The sequence below is a fragment of the Notechis scutatus genome, chromosome 3, assembly GCF_049901735.1.
Source record: "Notechis scutatus isolate UNSWTSFEM ecotype Mainland chromosome 3, rNotScu1.2, whole genome shotgun sequence".
NCBI classification, from domain to species: domain Eukaryota; kingdom Metazoa; phylum Chordata; class Lepidosauria; order Squamata; family Elapidae; genus Notechis; species Notechis scutatus.
This window is the reverse complement of record NC_142011.1, coordinates 71,585,874-71,610,641: the sequence shown is the minus strand read 5'-3', so window position 1 is coordinate 71,610,641 and position 24,768 is coordinate 71,585,874. Positions and strand designations below refer to the sequence as shown.

Genomic DNA, 24,768 nt, shown 5'->3' with positions numbered 1-24,768 from the left:
CAATAATGCTTCCACTTCAAGATAAATAGTTTAGGTTCCATCTTAGTAAGGAACATATGAGTTATCTAAGTATTCTTTTCTATGGATGCCTATAGTAGGAAGCTAAAGCTTAATATTAGTATAAGCCATACATCAAATACAGATACCCCATGCACTCTCACCTATATTCACTTTGACACATTATTTGCACGAAGGTAGCAGTTATTAATCTTATTCCTATATCATTTCCTCTCTTCAAGTAATTGCTCTGTCAGAATGTTTTTCAAGAGTAGCAATCATGTGCTTATTAAAAGGACTATTTCCGTTCTTCCTGTATAGGCTTGTCGAAGCAAATTTCTAGCAATCCTTTGATCCATATCAGATAATTAATGCAATGTTATTACTAAGGATCACCTAGATGCCTAAAGCCCTGTCTTCAATTCACAGGTTATACCAACAGCATTCAAGCAATATGGGATCGGCAAGGGAGGCTTCTTTTCAAATTGCCCTGCCTAGGATCAGCAGCCATGTAAAAAGAGACTCATCTCAACTAAATTGCAGTCTTTCTCTATTAGACACATTTCTTGTTCATACGCCCAACAGGTATACTCAAGGTATAACACCACCAACAATGCCATTCTTTGGAGAAAGGACACTTGTTTGTTTGTTTTTTCTGTTTTCTGTTTTATCTTTTATGATAAAATGAAATAAATATACCTAAATAAGAAGGGATGCTTTGTACAATCACCTATTTCAAAATACATGATTAAGCCCTGGTCCAATTCAAGATGGAAAGAAAAAAAAAAGATACTTTATTGTTCCAAAAAATTCAGAGCAAAAATTCAGCAATTACTGTTTTATTAGCTTTAACACTTAAGGCACTCTTGACATGGCGATAGCTATATTGATTTTCTCTGAGCTAACCTTCTAATTTAAAAAATAATAATTAAAAATTACATTTGTAATGTATATGGGGCAGGCACTCTAAAGGTTTTTTTTTGAGGGGTGGTAACAATTTATGTTTAAATGCAATTCCTAATTATGTTCATAGGGCCTTGGCAACTATTGATGATTAAAAATAAAACCACGAAAACATATTCTATTTATTTATTTTTATTTATTACTACCTTTGTTATTTTTATAAATAACTTAAGGCAGGGAACACTTTGTGGCACTTACTCTTTCTCAGCCCATCTCCTCACAGAGGGGATTTTGGGGAAAATAGAAGGAGGAAGGAGTATTGTATTATTTTTCATATTTACAGTGTATTAAAACTGTCCTATCATTATCTCATATAATTTTGTTCAGCTTTTATAAATGTCCCCTATTTATTAATTCACTTCTCTCAATTAATTTGTAAAAGCTAACTGACTGCAATGCAACTGATTATTTCTATGAATGGAAAGCTTACTGATCCAGAGGAATAAATGGGAAAGGATTTTTCTTTTCAACTTCCTTTTATCCTCTGTAGCTTTCATTGCCCCTTTCCTATGCTATTCAGAATAAGGTCAATATTTTGAGAGGTCATGTGGGACTGTGAAACAGAGGTAACATTGACAAAAATAACCCTTTCAGCAGAAAAGGTAACTTTTAGCATAAGCCCTGATGTACTATATAAATATAACCTACATAGGTGGTTATATAAACACCTGTATACCAAGATATAGTGCAAATATTAATAGGGGTGCAAAAGTATAATGCATACTGAATTTTTGTAAAAGAGGCATAAAGACATTTAATAAATTTTGACATCGCAAGACTCTGAAATCCTTTGGTCATTATTAAGAAATAACCTGGTTAGGTTAACCTTCATCTTGCTTATGTATATCAAATATGATGGGGAAAGATAAGAAATTTGCATCAGAATGGATTAAGAAGGTTTGTGACTAATTACTAACCAAAACTAACAGACTGACAGAACATTATTTGTCCATGAAGAATCAAAATATATTTCATGTGACAAATTCTTGATGACTGGAATGTCCTAGTATTAGAATATAGCATTAGATGTGGGAAGTTTTTATGTCAACAGATGGCTGAGATAGATAATTTTGCACTGAGTGCATTAGGGACACTATGAAAATATAGTGCTATCCAGTATATGTGCCCTTATAAAGATTGTGTTACTGAATTTTGTTTAAAAGTATAGTTATTGCACATCAAAATGAGCTTCTATTTTTAAATTTGCTTTTTCTAAATACTCGATTATCATTTACTCTATTTGTCTAGTTACTATAGTTTAAAATACATTCCTCAAAGAATAATTTTCCAAAAGATATGTCACAACTTGAAATGAAAATTGCGCAGAAAAAAACCCATACTATACAATATTTAGTGAAGAATAAATTACATTCTGGGAAGATTTCTGTTTGCTACAATACGCAGGCACTTACTTTGGCAGCGTTTTCAAGTGATTCTCTCGTAATTCCAATATTCGTAATTTAACAAGTCTGGAAGTAATAAAGATTTTAAAATATTAGGAATTCATTAATTGCGAGGGAGTTCATTATTTCACTACCAATCATGTAAGTCACACATGTACACTGAATTATTCCTATGCACCTGCAAAATCTCAAATGACAATCATAACTGTATTTTTGCAGCTGAAATTAACAGGTTTAACTTCATTTCTGATTACATCTACAAGAGAAATATGCTAAATTCCATATTCAACAGATATTTCTAGCTTAAAATATTAACTTAGATGATATTAATAATGCATGATTGCTGGCAATGTTCTTCAGGAAATCTTGATGATCCCCACGAGAGCAATTAAAGAGGAGAAAAGTACAAAAGGCTTCAATAAATGTAGGTTGCATCAATTAATACTTTTTGAGATTTACTCAAGCCAGAGCAAATGCAAAATATCGTGAGCATGATTCAGCGTGTATACATTTATTTTGATTTTTCTATGGCATTAACAAAAATGAATTAATTGTGTCTTTGTAAGTTAATTAGTAAAGAGGAAACTTAGGAAGAAAAAACATCCTATGGAAGATAAAGGAAAGAAAGTTATTTTGAAAATGTCAAATCTTTGACAGTGATAGTAAGCTATTACTCTGGTAATTTTTAGTTTTTTAGAGAAAATAAAACATATAATGTTTTCAAGCATCTAATGATGGTTGATTAAGAACTATGGAGATATCAGGTATTTAAAATGCTTAAAATAAAACGTAATATGGCTATCTGCAGAGTAAACAATCTATTGGAAAACCTATAAAAGTTTTTTGTGGAAATATATATTTAATGCAACATGCTAAGTTTTCTATTTCTTTGTCAAGACCAGGAGATATGTTAAAATAATGAAATTACAAGATCCAATTGTAACATCAATGTGTGTAAAAACTATATAGATGCTTTTATGTTAAAGCATGCCACCAACTGACAACAATGAAAAAATGTAAAATTATAATATACCAAAAAGGGAAATGATATGTACCACATTTTGTCATAGCGGAAGACAAGTTAATATTTAGTCAAAAAGCAAGCATGAGCAAATTGCACTTTGACCTTCTCATTTTTTTCTAAAACAGGCAAAGTGAATTTGGAGTATCTAACTGTAGTTAAGATCAGTGAGCTAAAGGAGATAAGTGCAGCTCATAAATTATGTCTATGTGTAATTCTTCAGTTTGTACAATGCACATTATATTTCTGCTTGCTTTCCTTGCTTTTCTGTGAAATATCTGACATAACCTATTCACATACAAATAACTGGATACATGATATTGCATGTACTGGAAACAATTATTATGGAATGATTAAGTAGATCGGGGTCCCCAACGCCCGTTCCATGGAAGGGCACCAGTACGTGGCATTCCAGCAACTGCAAACAAGCAAAGCCATGCCCCCTCTGGTCCATGGAAAAATCTTTTCCCACAGAACCGGTCCCTAATGCCCAAAAGGTTGGGGACCACTGAAGTTGACAAATCCTTATTGGATTTATTTATAGCTTTCCCAATCAATTAGTCCCAATGCCTGGAGTAAGGTGCCAAATTTCAGACTAACCCTTCTATTTAATTAAACAGTATACTGTCTCAAGATCCTAGTTAATAAACTATTCTTTCAAATGTATTGGTTAAGCCAGATATAATGTCAGGTTGCAAATTGTAATGTTAAAAAAGTTACATACTGTGATTAAAGATGCTGGTTAATTAACTGTTCTTTCAAATGTATTGGTTAAGCCATTAAAGAAAGGAAAAGAAAGGAGAAGGAACATTGTCTTACTATTTGTGTCCAGCTTCAAATTATATTTGAATTATATAGAGCTGTGGTAGCACAGTGTTTAGAATGCAGTATTGCAGGCTAATTCTGCCAACTGCCAGCTGACTGCCAGAAGTTCGATTCTCACTGGCTCAAGGTTGACCCCGTTCTTCCAAGGTCAGTAAAATGAGGACTCAGATTGTTGAGGGCAATATGCTGACTCTGTAAACTGCTGAGAGAGGGCTGTAAAGTCTAAGTGCTATTCCTATTCCTATATTAACAAAGTTCCGAAATGACTCTGTTCTAATACAGAATATTTTGAAGCAAAGATTTATTATCAAACTACAGTCATTAAAATCTGAAATGATTCTAGACAGAAGAATTATTGAGGCCAATAAGTGCTGGGAGTTGGATCTCAGGGCCAGATAATTCAGATCACTTTGCCAAGAAGAAAACATAAAGAAAATGGGAGTAGGAATCAGTAAAAAAGACTCATTTACTATTGTCAAGTTCACGTTTTAACTGTTATTTATATAGGCAAGAACAAGAGATTCCTCATTTCATAATCAGCTTTTCCCCACTTACTATCTCGACAAATGGCTATTGGTCTCAGTGTGTGCAAATGTCTTAGGAGAAAGCTTAAGCAAAGATGAAGGAGCACACAGTATTTATAGTTCTGCATAGGCATGAGTAAATCACAACAACTACTGTTTTCCAACAGTTATGAATACAATTATGTTTGCTGAAACATACATACTTTTCATAATTCTACACACATGCATTACACATATATTCTCCTTTCTTTCTGGAAGGACAAAACCTTAATATGCAGCAGTATAAGATTAGGGGTTTAAAGATGAGACAACACAACATGACTAAGATTTTGGTTTTCACAGATTTCTTCTCTTTGTAAGATCTTAATTACTTTCTAGTATACAGCAAACAAATTTTCCTGTTCAATGTGCATATTTGCATAATAAATTAAACCAGTCTGTGTGTCTGTAGAGATTCTCAGTCATCCAGATCATGGTTGTCCCAAAGGTGCTTTTTCAGCAGGCAACTGGACTTTCTTGTTTTTCCTTTGAAGATATTTCGCTTCTCATCCAAGAAGCTTCTTCAGCTCTGACAGGATAGTGGGGAATGGAAGGATTTATACTGCTTGCAGACCAGCTTTGGGACCAGCCTATGTGATTAACAGGAACATCCATTTTTTAAATCTCTATTCCATGAAGGGTGGTTTTTTTTTTTTTTTTTACAATACTGGTTGTTCTTCCTAATTAAGTATCTCAAATGGCTGCCTGAAATTTGAAATAAAAAAATAACAAGAACCTCGATACAGATTTTATATTAATCATAATTTGGTTCTCTTTGTATGATATACTTAATTAAATAGGTACTTGAAATTAGCAAGAGCCATTGATAATCTTAATTATGTTGTCTCATGTAATACAGGGAAATAGAAATTGAGTGTTCATGTTACTGTAGGTAACTGTTCCTCCTCCTGTGAGATAAAAATAATTATATAACTATTTTGGGGAAGGACTAAGGAAATAGTACTCATGCGAACATTATTTGCTCTGCCATCCATGACTATAGATCAATAATTTGTAGGATAGCGAAAACCAGATATAAAAGCAAATGATGATTTGCTATAAATCAAAAGTGAATTAAGTAGAAAATACCAACAAAGGAATATGCAAGCAAAGGATTTGTTCCTACATTTCTGAATCACTAAACAGAACTATTATTTGTGGTGCTTGTAAATTCCCTACGTCTTTGCTATTTTAGCATTTCTAACTTCTTTCACCAATACTAGATATACAGTTGTTTTATATATTATCAAAATACACTTTCTAGAACAGTAGTAATTTACTGTCACAATAATTGTAAAATATGTATCTGACAAATTGGTAATATAGTATATTTATAGAAAGGAAAATAAATGAATTAAAATAAATATTAATTTATTGGCTCAACATTGGAAGAGACATCTTGTTGGCAATATCAGGCTGGGAAACCAAACTTGGGGAATACACAGAAAAGGTGAAATTAATAGTACAAAGAACTGAAGTTTGATTAAATGTAAGAAGAATGGCTCCCTTGTATATTATGTACAGATTCATAGACTTAAGAGTATAATTTTTAAGGAGAAAATAATTGAAAAATATTAACTAGAAACCATTTCTTTGTTTTATAAATATGTTGATGCAACCAGTTGAGTACAAATAGAGAAAAATAAAAACAATGTAGCTTCCCTATATTATTTACTTTATTTTTTTTCTTTAATTTTTTTTCTCTGGAATGGGAAAGTTCATAATTATTTGTAAGACCCATTATACAAAAAAAATCTTCTAATTAAGAGGCAATTCACATATGTAAAACTTACCTTCCAAAGTTAGCTGGAAGAAATTCCAGAAAGGCATCATTTAGATATAGCTGGGCCAAATTTAAAAGCTGCGTGAAACCATCTGGGAGCCTAAAACAATGAGTAAAAATTTTAGCATTGATGCTGGAGGAATTGTTAAAATTTAAATCCGAACAGGTCCATATCCTCAACCACATGCTTACCACCTGACCCATTTGTTACAGGTAACAGTTTGCCTGTTATAAAACAAGTAACACAGTATACTACAGTATTGGATAATATAAGCTTATACCATTTCTTTTGTTTGTCTATGTCTATGCTTCCCAGTCTTTTGGCTAAGATCAAGATTAAAGATTAAATTTCAAAATAACTAGATGATCTACTTTTTACAGCAACTAGAACCAATAGCATTATGAACATGCAAGTTTATAATGAGTGAGGATTACTGCTATGGAAAACATATTGCCATTTATCATTCTAAAATAGCCACAAAATATTATTATTTATAAGACTACATGCTGTAACATTATTTGCATTGCTCAATCAAAAAGTATATGTAAAATAAAACTGCATGGAAGAATTAATAGATTAGTATTGTGGAGTTTAAATTAAATAGAGGGCAAAGGACAAGGCCACTAATTTATGCATAAGGGGGGAGGTTTGATGTATTTCATCTAAAATATTGATAATATGAGTTAATTAAAAAAACATTTTAAGGCATCTTAAATTCACTCCATGACTTTTTTCATGAATAATTTATTAACAAAATCATAAATAACCAAATAAGATGAACACAAAAGAACGTAAATAATTCCCAAACAAGACAATAAGTACTATAAACCACAGCTCTTTAGTTGAGATCTATCACTGTTTTCATTTCCCAGTTTTATATCATATCATTGGTGAATTACATCTTTTCAAATTGATTGATTGATGTCGTGCAATCTATATTTCTTTGTAATTAAGGGAATGACAACTATTTTTCAACAAATATGCCAACTTATGATTCTTGGAATAATCTTTGTTTACAGTCTGCCCATATATATGATATGATTTGTCTATTCAATTTTTTATAGAAAGTTCGGTAATCCCGAGTTCTAATTGGAACAAAACTCAATTGTATTCCACAGGTTTACTTTTCATGACAGTGTTATAAAACTTAGCCTTAGCCTATGTATTTCTTCCCTCAGTGTAACAATTTCTGTAAGTGATCCTTACTGCTACATACCACCCAGCTAGATGGAAGCACCTATCTAATTGGATTTTGAAAAGCCAAGGAGGATTAACTCTGGATAGGAGATTACTAATTTATATAAGGGTCATAGGTTGGATTGGAAAGCTGAAAAAAAAAATCTCAAAGGAATAAACCACTTGCATTCTGTTTTCAAGAAAGTTACATGGACTTAGCCATGAAATCTCCACAAATCAAGCTCAACTCAGTGGACTTATTTTTATTGTTACATCTCATTTTATTAGTATCATCTCTTCAATGTCATTCTAACGCATCTTATGGATGGTGCTGTAGATCTTGTCACAGATGCTTCATAACAAGTATTAAAAGAGATGCAATTGAAGAACAAAACCAGCTGTTAAGAAATAGGAATGTCAAATATCATTGGTCCAAGTACCAATCATAAAATAGAGCTTTTCCTTTTCCTTTAATGTAAACTCTTCTGGAAAATTAGGTTTTTCACATTTCCAGAACTATGTTTTTTATAAATTCATGTCTGATGAATTATGAATCCTGAAACAACTTACCTCTGATGCATTTACTAATTTTATTTGCTGTTTTTAAAACAAGGACAGTTCAAAGATGAATGTTTGACACATGATAGAATGTTCTACCATCCATATTAATTTACAAGCTTGCACATAGGCAAGACTCTTTGTAGAGTGTATGTGAACTACCAATATTCTTCCCTATCATCTAAATTACAAATGGCAATCAATAAATTATTTCAAGACAAGCTTTGTGGCAACATGCAAATTTTCTGCCATATTCATATTTCTATCTTTGTTATAAAAATGACTGCTCTGTCCATATGATATACCTTCACCAAAGATTGCCATATGTTAAACCCTGCATACATAAAAGAGGCAAAGAAAAAATTCCATTGATGAACACTTACTTAGAAATAGGATTGACACTTGCTTCAATTATTGTTAAACACTTACAGCACTTTATATTTTCTGGAAAATCTTGAATCCCTAAAAGAAAAACAAAGCTGTTACATCTATGAACACAACTGATTACTTTCCTCATTTCTTCATTTCAGTAGAAAAAGGTAAGCCCTTCATTTAATCTTAAACAATTCTGAACTCTTTGAACTCATGACAAATCCCATGGCTCAGTCTTATCAACATATATTAATATTTTTGCATAGATTTTACTCATACATATTTAATATAATTCCTCATATTTCACTTGGTTTCAAAAGTTCCTGGAGCTGAATAATAGTTTCCTGAACAACATAGTTATCTACCAATACAAAAAAGATCAGTTATGCAGGAAAGGTTTTGTTGAATCTAAATTATATCTATAAACCATTATTTGTATCTGAAATAAAAGCTAGCTTCTTGGATAAAGTAACTATAAGCAAGCATGAGGATGAGTGCACTATTGAAAGTCTATACTAGGGACATATCTTCACTGAAAACATCTATCTTATGATTGCTAAGAGTCAACAATGAGTTGACATAATCAAATAAACACAGTTAATAGCCCCTAGACACTTGTTATTAAATTATTTTCCATATATGAGAGGTGTATTGTGCGACATTTACGTTATAAAATATGCTATGAAACTCATAATGATGCAATTCATTTCTAAAGGATTTTTTTTGTAGAAGTATAGGCTTACTAAATTTAGATGACATGGAATGTAATTCATTCACATTCTGAAACTGGAGAAACAGTAAGTTTTATTATTCTTTCAGCACAAGGTCAAACAATGACAAAAAGTATAGCAATCATTTTGAAGATCATACTCTGACATAATAACTAGATACTATATAAGCCTATCCGTTCTGGATATACTTAAAGATTAAAAGCCTTTCTTAAATGAAAAGCTCTGAGTTATTGATGTAAATGAACAAATGTTATAAATCCTAATGAAACCTTACAATTGTGCAACCACCATATAAATATCTAAACCATATGACAGAAATACTACATATGTCAGAGATGGTGAAATTTTTGGGCTCTATGTGTCAAAAATTCAGAAAGCAATTTGACTCTTCTGTTGTGTTACACCTGCCCCTCTAATCAAAAGAGAAACAATTCTCTATCCCTCCACCTATATCCAGGCCCTTCTGAGCAGTGGCACTTGACTGCACTGCTAAGGCTGGTCCTGAAGTAGAGGCCTAGGCCTTGACTTCAACGCTAGAGCCACCGCTCAAAAAGGTTGCCTCCCACTGTTCCCCAAGCAAGGTATGATTGCCCCATGGACCAGTACTCCCCAGATCTGCCGCATGCAGTTTACCTTCAGGCAGTGATCTCTTTTCGTTCAGATCTGGGAAGTGCTGGTCCATGGGGCAATCATACCTTGCTTGGGGAACAGGAGGAGTAAAGGCTCTAGGGTTGAAACTCAAGGCCTAGGTCTCCAGTTCAGGCCCAGCCTTGCTGTCAAGTACTGCTGCTCAGAAGGGCCTACCTGAGTTTTCTTTGGGTTGCACAAGGCCTTTGTTCGTGAAATGGCTTCAGAGAATGCTCTTCTGTGGCCTGTGTAGACCGTATCCTCACACAATTTTGGAGGCCTCTTGACTTCAATGGTCTGAAGGATGTGAGACTAAACCCACTCTTGTGTGCCTCCACAGCCTACCAAAATTGTGCATGAATAAGGCATGCTTTTAAGAATAGTTGTTGTTGGGTTTTGGAGAATATCATGGCACGGCACGTTTGAAATGCATGTCATAAGTTTGCCATTACTGACTTTTGTGATACTCAATGGAGAATAAATGCAATTTGGATTTGGGGGCAAAAATACCAGAAATACACTGATAATCAAGGCAGCTTTTGTGCTGAATTTGACTGCTGCAATCAACTGAAATGTCTTTTTCCCTTCTATAACACATTAGAAAAGAACAAGGGCCAAACATTAAGATAGGTTACACTAAACATTAAGTTATGTTAAGATCAAACCCTGCTGTTTCTCACAACTAGATTGGAATCCCAAGGAATCAAGTTTGAAAATATGTTTAGACAACCAGCGGATGTTAGAATACCCACTCAAGTGCAAATGGCATTTTTAAACAGCTGAATTCTACTCTTAACCAAAATTGAGATAAAGCCTTCCATCATTTTGAAAACCTAATAAAATATAGTATAATTATAAATTCACTTTATACAAAGTGTTTCTTGCTCTCAATTCTCATTTTTCTTCTTAATATTTGTCAGCTCTTCAAGATAGACTAGACTAGGAAACCAGAGTCAAGCAGGGCAATACTAGTTTTATTGTAAGACTATGTTAACTGAATCTTGCAAGTCTGAATGTATTTCCCCCATTCCTGCCTTTACCTTCATGATAGTTGAGAGGGGCTTATCTGAAATGTTTTCTCGTGTTACAATACTAGTTTGGACTAGTTAGGAGAAACCCTCCCATACTACCACCTCTTACAATACTAGACAACACAGTATCAACAGTAGAAATTTCTAGGTTCAAATTTCTAGGTTCTATCATATCACAAGACCTAAAATGGACACCTAACATCAAAAACATCATCAAAAAAGCACAACAACGAATGTTCTTTCTGTGCCAACTCAGAAGGCTCAAACTGTCCAAGGAGCTGCTGATACAGTTCTACAGAGGAATTATTGAATCTGTGATCTGCACCTCTATAACTGTCTGGTTTGGTTCTGCAACCCAACAAGATAGATACAGACTTAAGAGGATAATTAGGATTGCAGAAAAAACAATTACTACCAATTACTACCAACCTGCTTTCTATTGAGGACCTGTATACCGCACAAGTCAAAAAGAGGGATGTGAACATATTTACAGACCCATCACATCCTGGATATAAATTCCTTCAACTCCTATCCTCAAAATGATGCTATAGAGCAGGGGTCCCCAACCACCGGTCCGCGGACCGGTACCGGTCCGTGGAACAAATCCTACCGGGCCACTGGTTTGCTGGCGCCGCCATCTTGTTTTGATGAAAAAGTGCTTCCGGTGAGCTTTTCCGGTAGAAAGCTCACCGGAAGCACTTTTTCATCAAAACAAGATGGCGGCGCCTAGGCTCGTGAGCTTTTCCGGCAGAAAGCCATTTCTACCCGGAAAAGCTCACTGAAGTGTACGCCGCCATCTTTTTTGATGAAAAAGTGCTTCTGGTGAGCTCACCGGAAGCACTTTTTCATCAAAACAAGATGGCGGCGCCCAGCTGATGCCGGTACCGGGCCGCGGCATAAAAAAGGTTGGGGACCACTGCTATAGAGCACTGCACACCAGAACAACTAGACACAAGAACAGTTTTTCCCCAAACGCTATCACTCTGCTAAACAAATAATTCCCTCAACACTGTCCAACTATTTACAAAGTCTGCATTACTATTACTATCAACCTTCTCATCACTCCTTATCACCCATCCCCTCCCACTTGTGATTGTAGGACAGTAACTTTGTCGCTTGTATCCTTACGATTTATATTGACTTTTTCCTAGTATGATTTGATTGCTTATTTGTACCCTACGAATATCATTGTTGTACCTTATGATTCTTGACGAATGTATTTCTTCTGATGTACACTGAGAACATATGCACCAAAGACAAATTCCTTGTGTATCCAATCACACTTGGCCAATAAAGAATTGAATTCTGTTCTGTTCTATTCTATTCTATTCTGTTCTGTTCTGTTCTGTTCTGTTCTGTTCTATTCTATTCCTTTTGCACAGCTTAATTTTTGTTTTCAATCAGGCAATTTCCTTTTATAATAATATTTATATTGTGGCATATTAATATTCTTGTTTTAATGCATTTCTTTCTATTTAAGTTTATAAAAGCAAAGCATTCTCAGTACCATGGTTCTCTGAAAAAGTTCTGGTGATAGAGGGACTACAATATAAGGAAAATCATAGTAATACTAGCCAGTTGTCATAAAAAGTAATCTCTTTTACTCCCCTTATACTCATGAACTTTAAAGACTGCAATATGCTGTTAAATCCCTACTGCTCTTAATCAATGTTAATGTAACCAGGTATCATGGAATATGTAAATAGCACTCCATGAAAAAAATTACACTTATTTCTTCATATTAAAAAAGGAAGAGCAGCATATTTCTTTGGAGTTGCTAGGCATTTGGGCATTCTACAATCACAACACAACAGTCAAGTGTCTATACCAAAGTGCATCTTGCCAAGCAGAAATCTTATAGGATGTCTAGAGGTAGGATTCATATTCAAAAAAGAACTAGTTAAATATAACATTGTAAATTTCAGAGTATAAACTAATGCAGGGGTATCAAACTCATGGTCCACGGTCCAGATGCATCCCGCACTGGGCCCCCCCATCCCCATTTTAGCAAAGGGGGAAAAACTCGCCCTACAGCAAGTGACAGCAACATGACGCCACGAGTTTGACACCACTGAACTAATGCAATTATTTTTATATAATATCTTTATTAGACTTCAACATCAAACATTAAAAATTAAAAATAAACATTTGAAGAGCCTCAGTGGCGCAGTAGTTAGAGTGCAGTACTGCAAGCTACTCCTACTGCAATTTGGCAGATTGAATCCCACCAGGCTCAAGGTTGACTCAACCTTCCATCCTTCCAAGATGGGTAAAATGAGGACCCAGATTGTTGGGGGCAATATGTTGACTCTGTAAAACGCTTAGAGAGAGCTGTAAAGCACTATAAAGTGGTGTATAAGTCTAAGTGCTATTGCTATTGCTATTAAAATACAAACTAACCTAAAGGACAAAACAAATTAAAGTTACAAAAAATTTATACATCAAACAAATGTAACAAACAAAACAAATATCTTCTTTTAGTACAGCAATATTAACAACACAGCCACCTTTCTCTAAGTTAAATAATTCCAATCTATAAAATATTTTAAAATACTAATAGTCAATATATTTTTTAAAAGCCAGTGTTAATAAAATGTCTTTCTCTTTATTTCATCTAAAAGATTGTAAATTATCAAATAGAAATAATTTTATATTTAAAAAGCTACAATATTTCTTTAGTCAAATCCAAGCTAATCTTCAAATCCCAGATTCAAAATTCTTTTTATCTTGTGAGAAATCTAACACTGGTCTCCAGATCACATAAAATGTAGTTACTTCCGCTAAGCAAAACAATTAATTACACCATTGCGACTACTTCTATTTTAAAATTCATTCTTCCCAATTATTTGTGTTCAAATTATGTATTAATATCAGAAAGTACTGCTAATATTCTTTAGTCACAATAATTTATTAAGAATTGGTTCAAGACAATAATAGGATAGCATGCTCAAGTAGGTTTTATTTGCTTTGCCTGAAAGCATACAAATTTTCTTCTTAGCTCATGAGTCACCATCACGGTAAGTTCTTATTTTTTTATTACTATGCATAGTGTAGTTGTTTATTCTGCAAATAAAACGGAGTATATAAGCTTAGTTAAAATGCAAAAGAGGCTGCAAATAAATAACAAAGAAAAACAAAGAACCGCATTCTGAATTTATTGCTCAGAAAATAGCACATTGTCCTTGTTCAAAGACATTTTCCCTTTGAAAAAGAATGAGCATTTCTAATGTGCTTTATTTTTTAAAGAGCTGTTTGTCTTGTTTCTTTTTCTGATTACATTTGGAAATAATCTAACATACAGCTTGAAAATGGAGAAGAATAAATTGCATATATCTCCTCAATTTCAGTTCTGCCACATCAGTGGACCAAGAAACAGAACTACTTAGTGGTTCCCTCTATATTTTTGGTGAGTTTTGGTGTACAATCCTCCTCACTGATCTGTGAATTTAATTTAAACCACTGGGAATTAGGAGGAGGAGGAGGAGGAGAGGAGGAGGACAGAGGAAGGAGAAGGAGAAAAAGACTGTAACTGGAGCTACAAGAGGAGAAAGGATAAGAATTCCATTGAATTTCTTAAACTGGTTCTTAGTAGAAACATACTGCATTTAAATACTATCTGTAACTTAAAAGAGGTTCATTCTCTGTTAATTAACATTTTAATTTCATATTATCAATTTTTCCAGCACAGCTTTAGGATATGGGCCTAAATCAGTGAACTGCTATCTTGTTTGATCTCTTCCATATTAGCTTTGGGATCCTCTAATATTAAGTTTGATATCTTCATCTTGGTGGCACTAGTGGTCAGTGCCGTATTTCCCTATTACAGTATCTTGGAAGTTCAATAATCTTTCAGGGCATTATTGGGGGAAAATTGCAAGAATTTATAGATGAATATTGTATATGTATTTTTTAAAAAGGAGGGCTTAAATCAAGCATCTGCTGGAAATTCTTCCTATGGCAGCTGAATACTGGCAACCAAAGAAGACTTTTGTAATTATTTGTTATCACAAATATCACACCAACCAAGAACCTTTAGAAACATGCACCTCTTTCATCAGTTTAAGAAAAAAGATAGGATTCTTCACTACTTGTTTTTCTTTTTAAATCAGTCTTTTTACTGAGGTGAACTAGTTTTAAAATGTTAAGCAGTATACTAAATGGGTTTCAAAGCTGGAAACAAATTCATAGAGAGGAGCTGTGAAAGTTTAAAACTCTTCTTAAAAAGTGATATAAAACAACACTAATGTCCCTAAGAAGTTCAAAAATAATACAATATTTATTTTAATGATAAATCTTGTACATTACCCAACATTATTTGGGTAATTATCTGACAAGATAGGATCAACAGTTATCCAAACAAAATGCTGTAAAATTAAAAGTAAATTAATTTGTAAGATTTTGGCCTTTTTGATGTATTTTTGCTCATAAAATTCATAAAATGGTCCTGTTTTAGAAATTGCTTTTAAAAATTGCTTAGTTTTATGCAATTCCCAGCCTAATATGGAAGCTATATTAAATTGCACTCTACAAAGTATATGACATTTCCTTTCTATTTAAAACAAACATTTTAGCTGGATCATCTAGGAGATTCTGCTGCAAGTTATTTAATAAATATACATCTAAAAGCTTCTCACAATTTTCATATATATGAAAGAACAAAATAGAGTTTCCTTAAAAAACAAGCATATAAAGTGAACATTATTTTTCTTTTCTAATTTCCTCTATAATTAATGTAACATTCTTCAAGATATGAAACAGGGGCAGTACTTGGGCTTCACTACTGAGTTAGCTCTATTCCTAGGAAAAGTTGCACTTATAGTTATTTCTATCAGTGAAAACAGCTATGGGATTTTCAAAAATTCTCCAGGTAGCATTTCTGTTCCTTATAATCATTTCCAGAGTGCTTTTTGGTTTCATTGTTCCCAAGTTGCTTATTTCTAAAAAAAAATGCCACTTTAGTTTACTTTTTAAATATTTATTTTTATGTTGACAAGAGGGTGAGAAATGATTTGTTCCAATGCTACAGAGTAAAAAGTAAAAAGTAAAAAATGTACCATGCAGAGAATTTATCACATGTAAAAGCAAAGTGTATTTATATAAGAAATTATTCTGATGCTTCTCCAACCCTTAATAGACTTAAAACAGTATTGCCATAAGCCAAATAAAGATTGCCATTATTGCACTATGTTTTCATTAATTTTATCATTATTATAAGGCTATAAAATATGTTTAAATTGCATAATCTAGAAGATCAGGTCATGGTTCTCCCAAAGGTGCTTTTTTCAGGACTTTCTTGTTGTTATTTTGAGGACATTTTGCTTCTGAAGAACAAGAAAGTCCTGTTGCCTCCTGAAAAAAGCACCTTTGGGACAACCATGACCTAATCTGGATTATGCAATGGATGACTGAGAATCTCTACAGAGTTTTGGCTATAAAATTTAGGATGAACACCCTTTGAATGGTGTGGGAATAGGAATGGATTTCCAGAGAAAACATTGCAGACTGCAGGAACCAGGAGCACTATTAGGTGACCCTGAGGACACAAATAAACTTTCAAGTGCTTCAACGACCCTCTAAAACAGGGGTGGGCAACCACGCCCGCTGGACACATCCGCCCGTTGGTCATTTTAATACGGCCCGCCTCTGAAAAAAAATTCCCTCTGAAAAAAATTGGGGCCGGCCAAAGAGACCCCCCGCAAAAAAACACACACAACACGGAGCTGGGCAGCTGCTTCCCTGCTAGCGGTGCCAAGGCCACCGCCCGGGAACGCCCACTGCTTTCCCAAGCCAGGGCTGGGCGGTGGCGTATTGCCCTGCACCGCGTGGCTCCCGCCTGGCAGCGCAGCCAGCTGGTCTCCTCCTCCTCGGCCATACAGAACAAACAGGCAGAGAAGGAGGAGACCAGCCGGCTGGTTGGGGGAAGCTTTCTGCGCCAAAGAGGCAGCTACTAATCTCCAGCTTTGCTCCGCTTCTCCAATGGTCCGGCACCACCCTGTTCTTCTTGTGCTGCAAAAGAGGCAGCTAATGATCTCCGGCTCCGCTCTGCTTCTCCAACATCCGGTGCCACCCTGTTCTGTGTCAGGCCCAGCAAGTCCGAGCAGCCGGCGCACAGAACAGGGCAGCGCCGGATGTTGGAGAAGCAGAGCGAGCCGGAGATCATTAGCCGCCTCTTCGCAGCACAAGAAGCCTCCCCCAACTGGCCAGGTGCTCTCCTCCTTCTCTGCCTCCTTCTCTGCCTCTCCCCTCTTGCTCCTCACAGTTGCCCTGAGCTGGTGCGGTTCTTTACTTGGGCAGCCAGACACCCGCAGCAGCGCCCGCAGCAGCAACAGGCAGTTCTGCCCGGCTCTGCTCAGGTGTCCGGCTGGGGCTGTCAGGAGTTGCTACCGCCGGCGCAGCTCGCGCGGCTCCAGTCCCGCTGTTGCCTTGGGAAGGAAAGGCAAAACCAGGAGCCGCTGAGCCTGACTCCGGTGCCGCTGCTGCTGTTGCAAAGCACCGCCGCGGCTCTTCCTTTTTGCCTTTCCTTCCCGAGGCAACGGGGACTGGAGCCGCGTGGAGCCGTGCCGGCAGTAGCAACTCCTGACTCAGGGGGCCTCCGAGGGGAGGGGAAGGAGGAGAAGAAGGGGGAAGGGGGGCGATTCCCAAAAATCTTGTGCTGACCCGGCCCGTCTGTCAAATTTTAAAAGTGAATGCGGCCCCCGAGCCAAAAAGTTTGCCCACCCCTGCTCTAAAAGGACGCAAAATGACCAGTTGTCTGCAAAGAATATAAATCCTTCCATTTCCCACTATCCTGTCAGAGCTGAAAAAATGTCTTGGACGAGAAGCAAATGTCTTCAAAGAAAAAAAACAAGAAAGTCCAGTTGCCTCCTGAAAAAAGCATCTTTAGGACAACCATGAACTGGATGACTGATAATCTCTACAGACTTTAATTTTAATATTATAGTTTTGTTTTGCTTTTGATCTACTGCATTCTTTCAACAAGTTCTACTGAACTACTTCACTACCTCAAGCTTTTCCTCCCTTCTTTGCTTCACACCTTCATCTCCAGCAACTGCCACTTCAAGGATAATTTGAACCACATTTTCATTTGAAAAAAGACAAAAATATCAATTAAGGCACAAAGCTAACAACACACAAATTAGTCTGATAATGCTGCATTTTCTTGCCTATCCCCAACTCATATTTTTTTTCTCCAGCATACATGAGACAGCAAAAACTGCCTTAAAAACAAAAATAGTTTTTTTTAACACTACTCAGAATTGAAGATTTTGATTCTGGTTGCTTTCAACAAATTATAATACCGGGTGTGAGTTCATGAACCAAGAAATATTGCTGTTGTTCAGTCAACACAAAATCTTTTTGAGCAACTCTGGAGCAAATAATTGTACAAAACAATTTAACATTCTAAGCCCTGAGCCATGGACCAGCTACAATCCACAGCCTGCAAGGAACTGGGCAATGCAAGTGAAGCCCCATCCACAGATCCCCAGGTTTTAGGCAATGTGCGAAACCATGAACCTGATCCATGAAAAAACCATCCTCCAGAGAACTGATCCCTGGCACCCAAATGATTTGTGGGGCACTGTTCTAAAATATTAAGTGAAACGGTATGAAAAGCAATATAGAGTTCAGCATACTATTACTCTACCAGCATCATTTGGTTAATAATAAATGTGATAAAATGTCATATCACACTCCCTCTTCAAATGTTTCACCTGTCTGCTCCTTTTTCATAATCTTCCTTTATGCTCATAGCAATAAATAAGATAGCTTCCATCTGATATGGTTTCAGATTAAAACTGGACATGAATAAAACTGGTAACATAAACAGACAAAAAGGATAGAAAAGAATGGTAAACTATAAAAATGAATAATTACTTATAATATCTCAGCTGATTTTTTAACTCTTGATTAAGGACCATCAAGTTGTTGACTCTAGCACCCACATCTCTAGATGTTCTTCATGAAGATCATCCACTCTGCTGCTAATTGTCCTCTTCTTTCTTTCTTCGTCTCCCACTATTTTCTCCATAGTCCTAAATATTTGTATAATGTGTCCAAAGTATGGTAATTTGAGCCTGATCATTTGTGCCTTGTATGAGAACTTCAAATTGATCTGTTCAATGACACATTGATTTGTTTTCTTAGTTATCCATCATAGTATTTTCATGAGTCTTCTCCAATACAAGGTTCAAAAAGAGTAATACTCTATCTATCCTTCTTCTTTAAAATCTAATTTTTGTTTCTACTTTTTTTATCTTACTTTCTGAATTATAGTTTCTGAGTTGAGTCAGTGCAGTAAAAGATTATCAATTCTGAAGCTTCAACTTAAATTTAGAAGGTTATTTATAAACTAAGGAAAACTATGTACTAGCTTCGTAGTAATATACTGGTTCACAATGAAATATTACATTTATTTTATTTTAAAGTTACACACATACATATACACATTAACAAGAGCAGAAAGTATTTTTCTATTTTATAAGAGCTAACCAATTTGTATAAAGAATTTGCTTATCAAAATAAGAAATTATTTTGTTACAGTTAACATTGACTGAAATAGTTTTGATTGTGGGGATGTAGTTTAAATTCAACATTGAACACATTTAAGGTATACTAACAAATGGCATCTTGTCCTTATGGGAGTAATGGGGCTCTTCAGAAAACTGAAGCAGTTATTGCAATGACTCTGCTGACTTATTCTCTACTTCCCCACATCAGCTTAAATAAGGCAGCTAGATGCAGAATTCAACTACCAAGGACACAGCAGCAAACAGCATTCACATGCTTACATTTGCAGAGCTTCATATGGTTATGGTTATTATGTGAAGGCAGCTGATATATCAGTGTAGTTGGTGTTCTCAAATCAAGAAAGTTTTTTATTCAGAGGTGTTTACTTTTAAATTATCAATATATAATATTATGGAAATATAGTTAGCTATACTTGTAATCTTTTGAAAAGAAGAATAACATAGCTATTATCTTTCGCTTGCTAAACATTTATGAATCTGTGGTATAAAAGAAAATGAAACATGTTTTTCTTACCATTTTTACTGATGTCAAGTTCTTTGAGATTAACTAAACTGGCAATGCTGGTTGGCAGGCTTGAAAGGTCATTATCTGGGATACTCAGTTTACGTAAAGCTTGACAGTTGAATAATTGCTAAAAAAAAGCAAGAGAAAAACAGTTATAAAATTTCTCATAAAATTTTAGTATGTTTAAATGTTTAGAGAAATTCTGTAAGAGAGCCTAAAGTAGAATATATACAATATAATAGCTAGTAAGAATCAGTAGATACATTAGATTTTCCTCTTTTAATTGTGTTTCTATTTCATAGCCATGGCGAGAGAATATTAGCTTTTACATAAAAACAGTAAGAAAATATGTAACAAGCAAAGAGAGATTAATGAGGTTTTTCTGTTAACAAAGTTTCCTCACAAGTGTGCAAATAAAATAAGAAGAGGGACACCTGGTGATCAGGAGATGATCACCTTAACTTATAATTTTAGAAAGAGAAATAACACCACTATTTAAAATTAAATCATTTTATTTAACTATGAATTAAAGCAGAAGCAGAATCCTGCTGCTGTAGGATTTGCTATGTGTGGCAGGTGTGTCTGAGTCAGTTCTGACTCCAGGTGACCGCCTAGACAAATCCCTGCTGTTTTCTTGCCTACATTTTCAGAAGTAGTTTGTCCTTCATTCTAGAGCTAAGGAAGAATGACTGGCCTATGTCACCTGGCTGGTTTTGTGCTTATAGCAAGACTAGAATTCATAGCCTCCCGATTTCTAGTCCAGTGCCTTTCACCTTTACATCAAACTGGTGCTCACAGTAGAATTAATGAAAGTTATTATTATTCTTAGAGGGTAAACATCTAACCTATGGGAAATTAAAATTTATAGCATTTATGTTGAATAAACTGCAAATGAAGATATTTGAAATATCTACTCTTTAGATTTGCATTTGAATAACTGCCTTTGGTATATTTCATGAAGTGACCTATCTGTTCAAAATGTATTTCTTTAGAAGTCTGAGAGCAACTGAATAAAAGCAACCCTTTGCCACAAGTAAATGCAGCAGCTTAGTGCAAACGAATTTCCATTACGAAAATGGTTTTCTTGGGAATAATGTTTTCATCCACCTTTTATTGTGAAATAAATAATAATATAGCAAAGGAGAGAAATGTTATGAAATTACTTGTAACAGCCTTTTTGTTATATACATTTTCTCAGGAAATCTTATTTGTCCAAAAATGATAATGATCTGGAACATTTAAGTTGACATTACTGATATGTAATATGTACCCTTGCTTAAGTCGTTTCTCTCAGTTACACTGAGAAGAAAACAAACAACAATAGCAGAAAGTTGTAACAGAAGTGTTGCATCATGCTCAGAAAATTGCACAGATGATCCATTCAAGTCACCAGGAATTAAACTCAACTTGAAAACAACTTCAGTCTGTTTATTATTTTTAGACAGAATGTCTACACTGCCAATATTACTGTTAGCATAAAAGTACAGTGAAATATTCTCAGTATATTGTATAATTCTCAACTCTGAAAGGCATCTCAAAAGTTCCATAGTTGGAAAAGATTGGTATTTGAGCATGTTTGAAAGGAGCTATATGGCAATTAATGATTTAGTCTTGAAAAATATAAATTGTCATTATAGCCTTGTTAGTGTAATTCATGATCTTAAAAAATGCCAAGAAATCTTTGGACTTCAGCACTGCCTGCCCAATTAAAATATGTTATGTTAGGCTTATTTGGTGTATTGTGCCTCAATGGCTTTAAACTAAGCAGTTCAATAAAAACGTGGTTTTAAAAATGTTTTTATATGCATGGAGCTATAGGCTTGAGTTCTAGAGAAAAATGGGAAGGATTTTTTTTTATTTAAGGTCAGCACTTGCTGATGAGGAACAAAACTTATCTACACATTAGTTAAAATTGAAAGATTTTTATTGATTTATTTATTTGCATACTGCCTTTTATTTTTATAAATAACACAAGGCAGAAAACATACCTCCCACACATTTCTCCTATTTTTCCCACAACTACTACCATGTAAGGTAAGCTGAACTGGACTGAGAGAGAGTGACTGGCCCAAGATCACCCAACTGGCTTTCATGACTAAAGCAGGGTGAGAACTTGGTCCCTCGCTTTCTAGCCTGATGCCTTCAACCACTAGACCAAACAGGCCATCATATTAAGCAAGGATGACCCTCTCCTCTAAAGGGGAAGTGACAGGAAGGACTGATATTGACACTTTGAATAACTTAAAAAGACTTTTCTATAGGCTTGGGATAGTCTATATAAATATTTTACTCTTGAACTGTAAGGTCTAGTTCTGGCTGATTCCTGCAACATTCTTTCTCAACTATCTTATTCCTCCCAATATTGTCTGCTTGACTTTTCACAAGAAGTATTTGAATTCCTGTGGCTTCCATAGGCTATATTTAGGGTTTCCCAAAATGTGAGGTGTAGCTCCTTTGACAAGTGCAAACAGAGTGGGGGAGGGCGTGAAGAAACTTTTTGTTACATTGTTATAATGTATCTACCTTTCCCAAAGTTTTATTGTATTGTTTATTATTCTCATTTTCATTTTTGTTCCTGTTGATGTTTCTATTTTTAGGGGAAGGATGTACATTAAGACTAAAGAGAAGTATGATAGCATAAAAAGGAACTGCTGGGAAACCAAGTTTCTGACTTTCTTTGGATTATCTCATTGGATGCAGGAAATGAATGATTAAAAAAAACTTATTTTCCACTGTCCACCAATGAAGCTGTGAACAATTAATTTTTATAACTGCAGCAGATGTACATTGACTTGGGGAAAAATAAATGGAAATGGCAGCAATTGAAGCCCTCGGGTATACTACTGTAAGTGATGAAATACATATGGCTTTTCAAATGCCTCCTATATCCATAGTTATTGTGTTACTGTGGGTATAGCTCATGCTTAAATTCTAAACAGACAATAGTCCTCAAAGAGCAATTGCATTTGGAATCAATGCCAATGAAACACACAGATGTAATAGAGTCAGGTGGATTCAGTTAGGAACAAACGGTATGTATCAATGCAACAAACTGTATAGTACAGACTATCATAAAGTCTCTTTTGACATAAGATAGATCTAGTGAACCAAAGGATCTTACTCTGTCCAACAGCAAAGATCGTGAAGAGAAAAATGGATTACATTCTGTCAGCACTCCTTGTTATTTTTGAGCACCGGCAGGGCATTATTCACTACTACTTGCTACTCCTACTCTTATTACCACTGTTCCTGCTATTGAGATAAAGTGAGTTCATTTTCATTGTATTTGATCATATGGCAAATACCAGAAATAAAAGAACACTACTGACTTTTAAAGTAATAGTTTAGTAGTAGTAAAATTTGATATACGCTTCCTGTTCTATAGTTAGAGAAATATAAATTCCAGATTATTATACATCAGGAAGATAAACAGTTCTTTCCCCTCATAAATAGAAAATTAACTAAAATGAAGATTCCCACTGCTGCCAACAGAGAATTAAACTAACATCTGTCTTCCTTGAAACTGAATCCTAATGGACCTGCTCATTCTTGACTTGTAAATTTCACAAAGTCAACAATTTTGGTAACCCGCCACCACAACAAGTATTACTGAAGAGGGGTTAAAAGCAACAGAAAAAAATAGTTCCAAGATCATGTTATAAGAATTGTTATGCCAGATGCTACTAAATGTAAATCGAAGGGGATGTTGTATTTATATCCTTAGAAGACTTCTATTATCATAGCCCTTCACACTGAACATGGACTTTCATGTGAATTTAACCATTTGATAGCAAAATGATGCACTAGATGCAATGGTAGTTTTATATCACCTATAATTGGAATTTTCTCCTAAATGCTGTTACGTTGCCTTATTGTGGAGAAGAGCACAGGAGTGGATCCAGAAGGGAAGACTAAAGAATGCCAGGCGTAGACTCTAAGAATGTATATTCCAAAATATGAAAATTAGCCCAGCTTTTAAGCTAAATTAAGAACTTATCTATATATAGCTGCAGCAATATAGGAAGATGGTGGAGGAGAGTGATAATTTTAGTGACAATGTCAAAAGTATAACATTAAATATTAAAAATTATGTACTAGTTTTAAGTTACAATCTATATTTTGTTGAATATATAATGCTTTATGCTATATTTTAAGCCCAAAACAGTTTTTAAATCTTAATATATAACTACATATCAATGCACACGATGTTAAAAAGAGAAAATATACCCGAATCATACATCAGAAACTGACGTCCATCACACTTTTATGAGACACAAAATTATGATTTTGTATCCAGAGCCTTCTCTATAAACAAATATGTACAGCTAGGAAATGACATGGTTATGTATATGACTTTTCTATCAACCCCTGGAGAATATAATTAAATTGTTCCAGTTGTTCAACGGAGTGAAAACGTCATTGCAGCAAGCAATGAACTGGGCTATAAGGATAGAAAAAGATCTAAGCAATGCCTCAGTTTAGTCTTGGATGGGATGCAGAGATGGTATCCAGCAGGTTCTGATCAGTCCTGGAGAACCAGTAACGGAAATTTTGAGTAGTTTGGAGAACTGGCAAATACCACCTCTGACTGGCCCCACCCCATCTATTCTCTGCCTCCCAAGTCCCAGCTGATCGGCTGGGTCTTCTTGTGTTGCCCTGCATAGGAGAACGAAGCTGGAAAGCA

The 24,768-nt window shown here is 35.0% G+C and overlaps 1 protein-coding gene across 6 annotated transcripts in view; it reads right to left on the bottom strand.

Moving 5' to 3' along the window:
* The window catches only part of LRRC7 (leucine rich repeat containing 7), a 197,538-nt gene that overhangs the window by 104,653 nt on the left and 68,117 nt on the right, over nucleotides 1-24,768 (bottom strand). For all 6 annotated transcript variants that reach the window (XR_015748611.1, XM_026665686.2, XM_026665685.2 and 3 more), the window contains exons 3-6: nucleotides 20,094-20,211; nucleotides 8,674-8,752; nucleotides 6,566-6,655; nucleotides 2,373-2,429 (exon numbers count right to left, since the gene is read on the bottom strand). Coding sequence is in view for 5 of the 6 variants with exons in the window: in XM_026665686.2 (XP_026521471.1) it covers nucleotides 2,373-2,429; nucleotides 6,566-6,655; nucleotides 8,674-8,752; nucleotides 20,094-20,211 (344 nt within the window). In the remaining variant the exon portion in view is untranslated. The remainder of the gene's footprint in view (nucleotides 1-2,372; nucleotides 2,430-6,565; nucleotides 6,656-8,673; nucleotides 8,753-20,093; nucleotides 20,212-24,768) is intronic.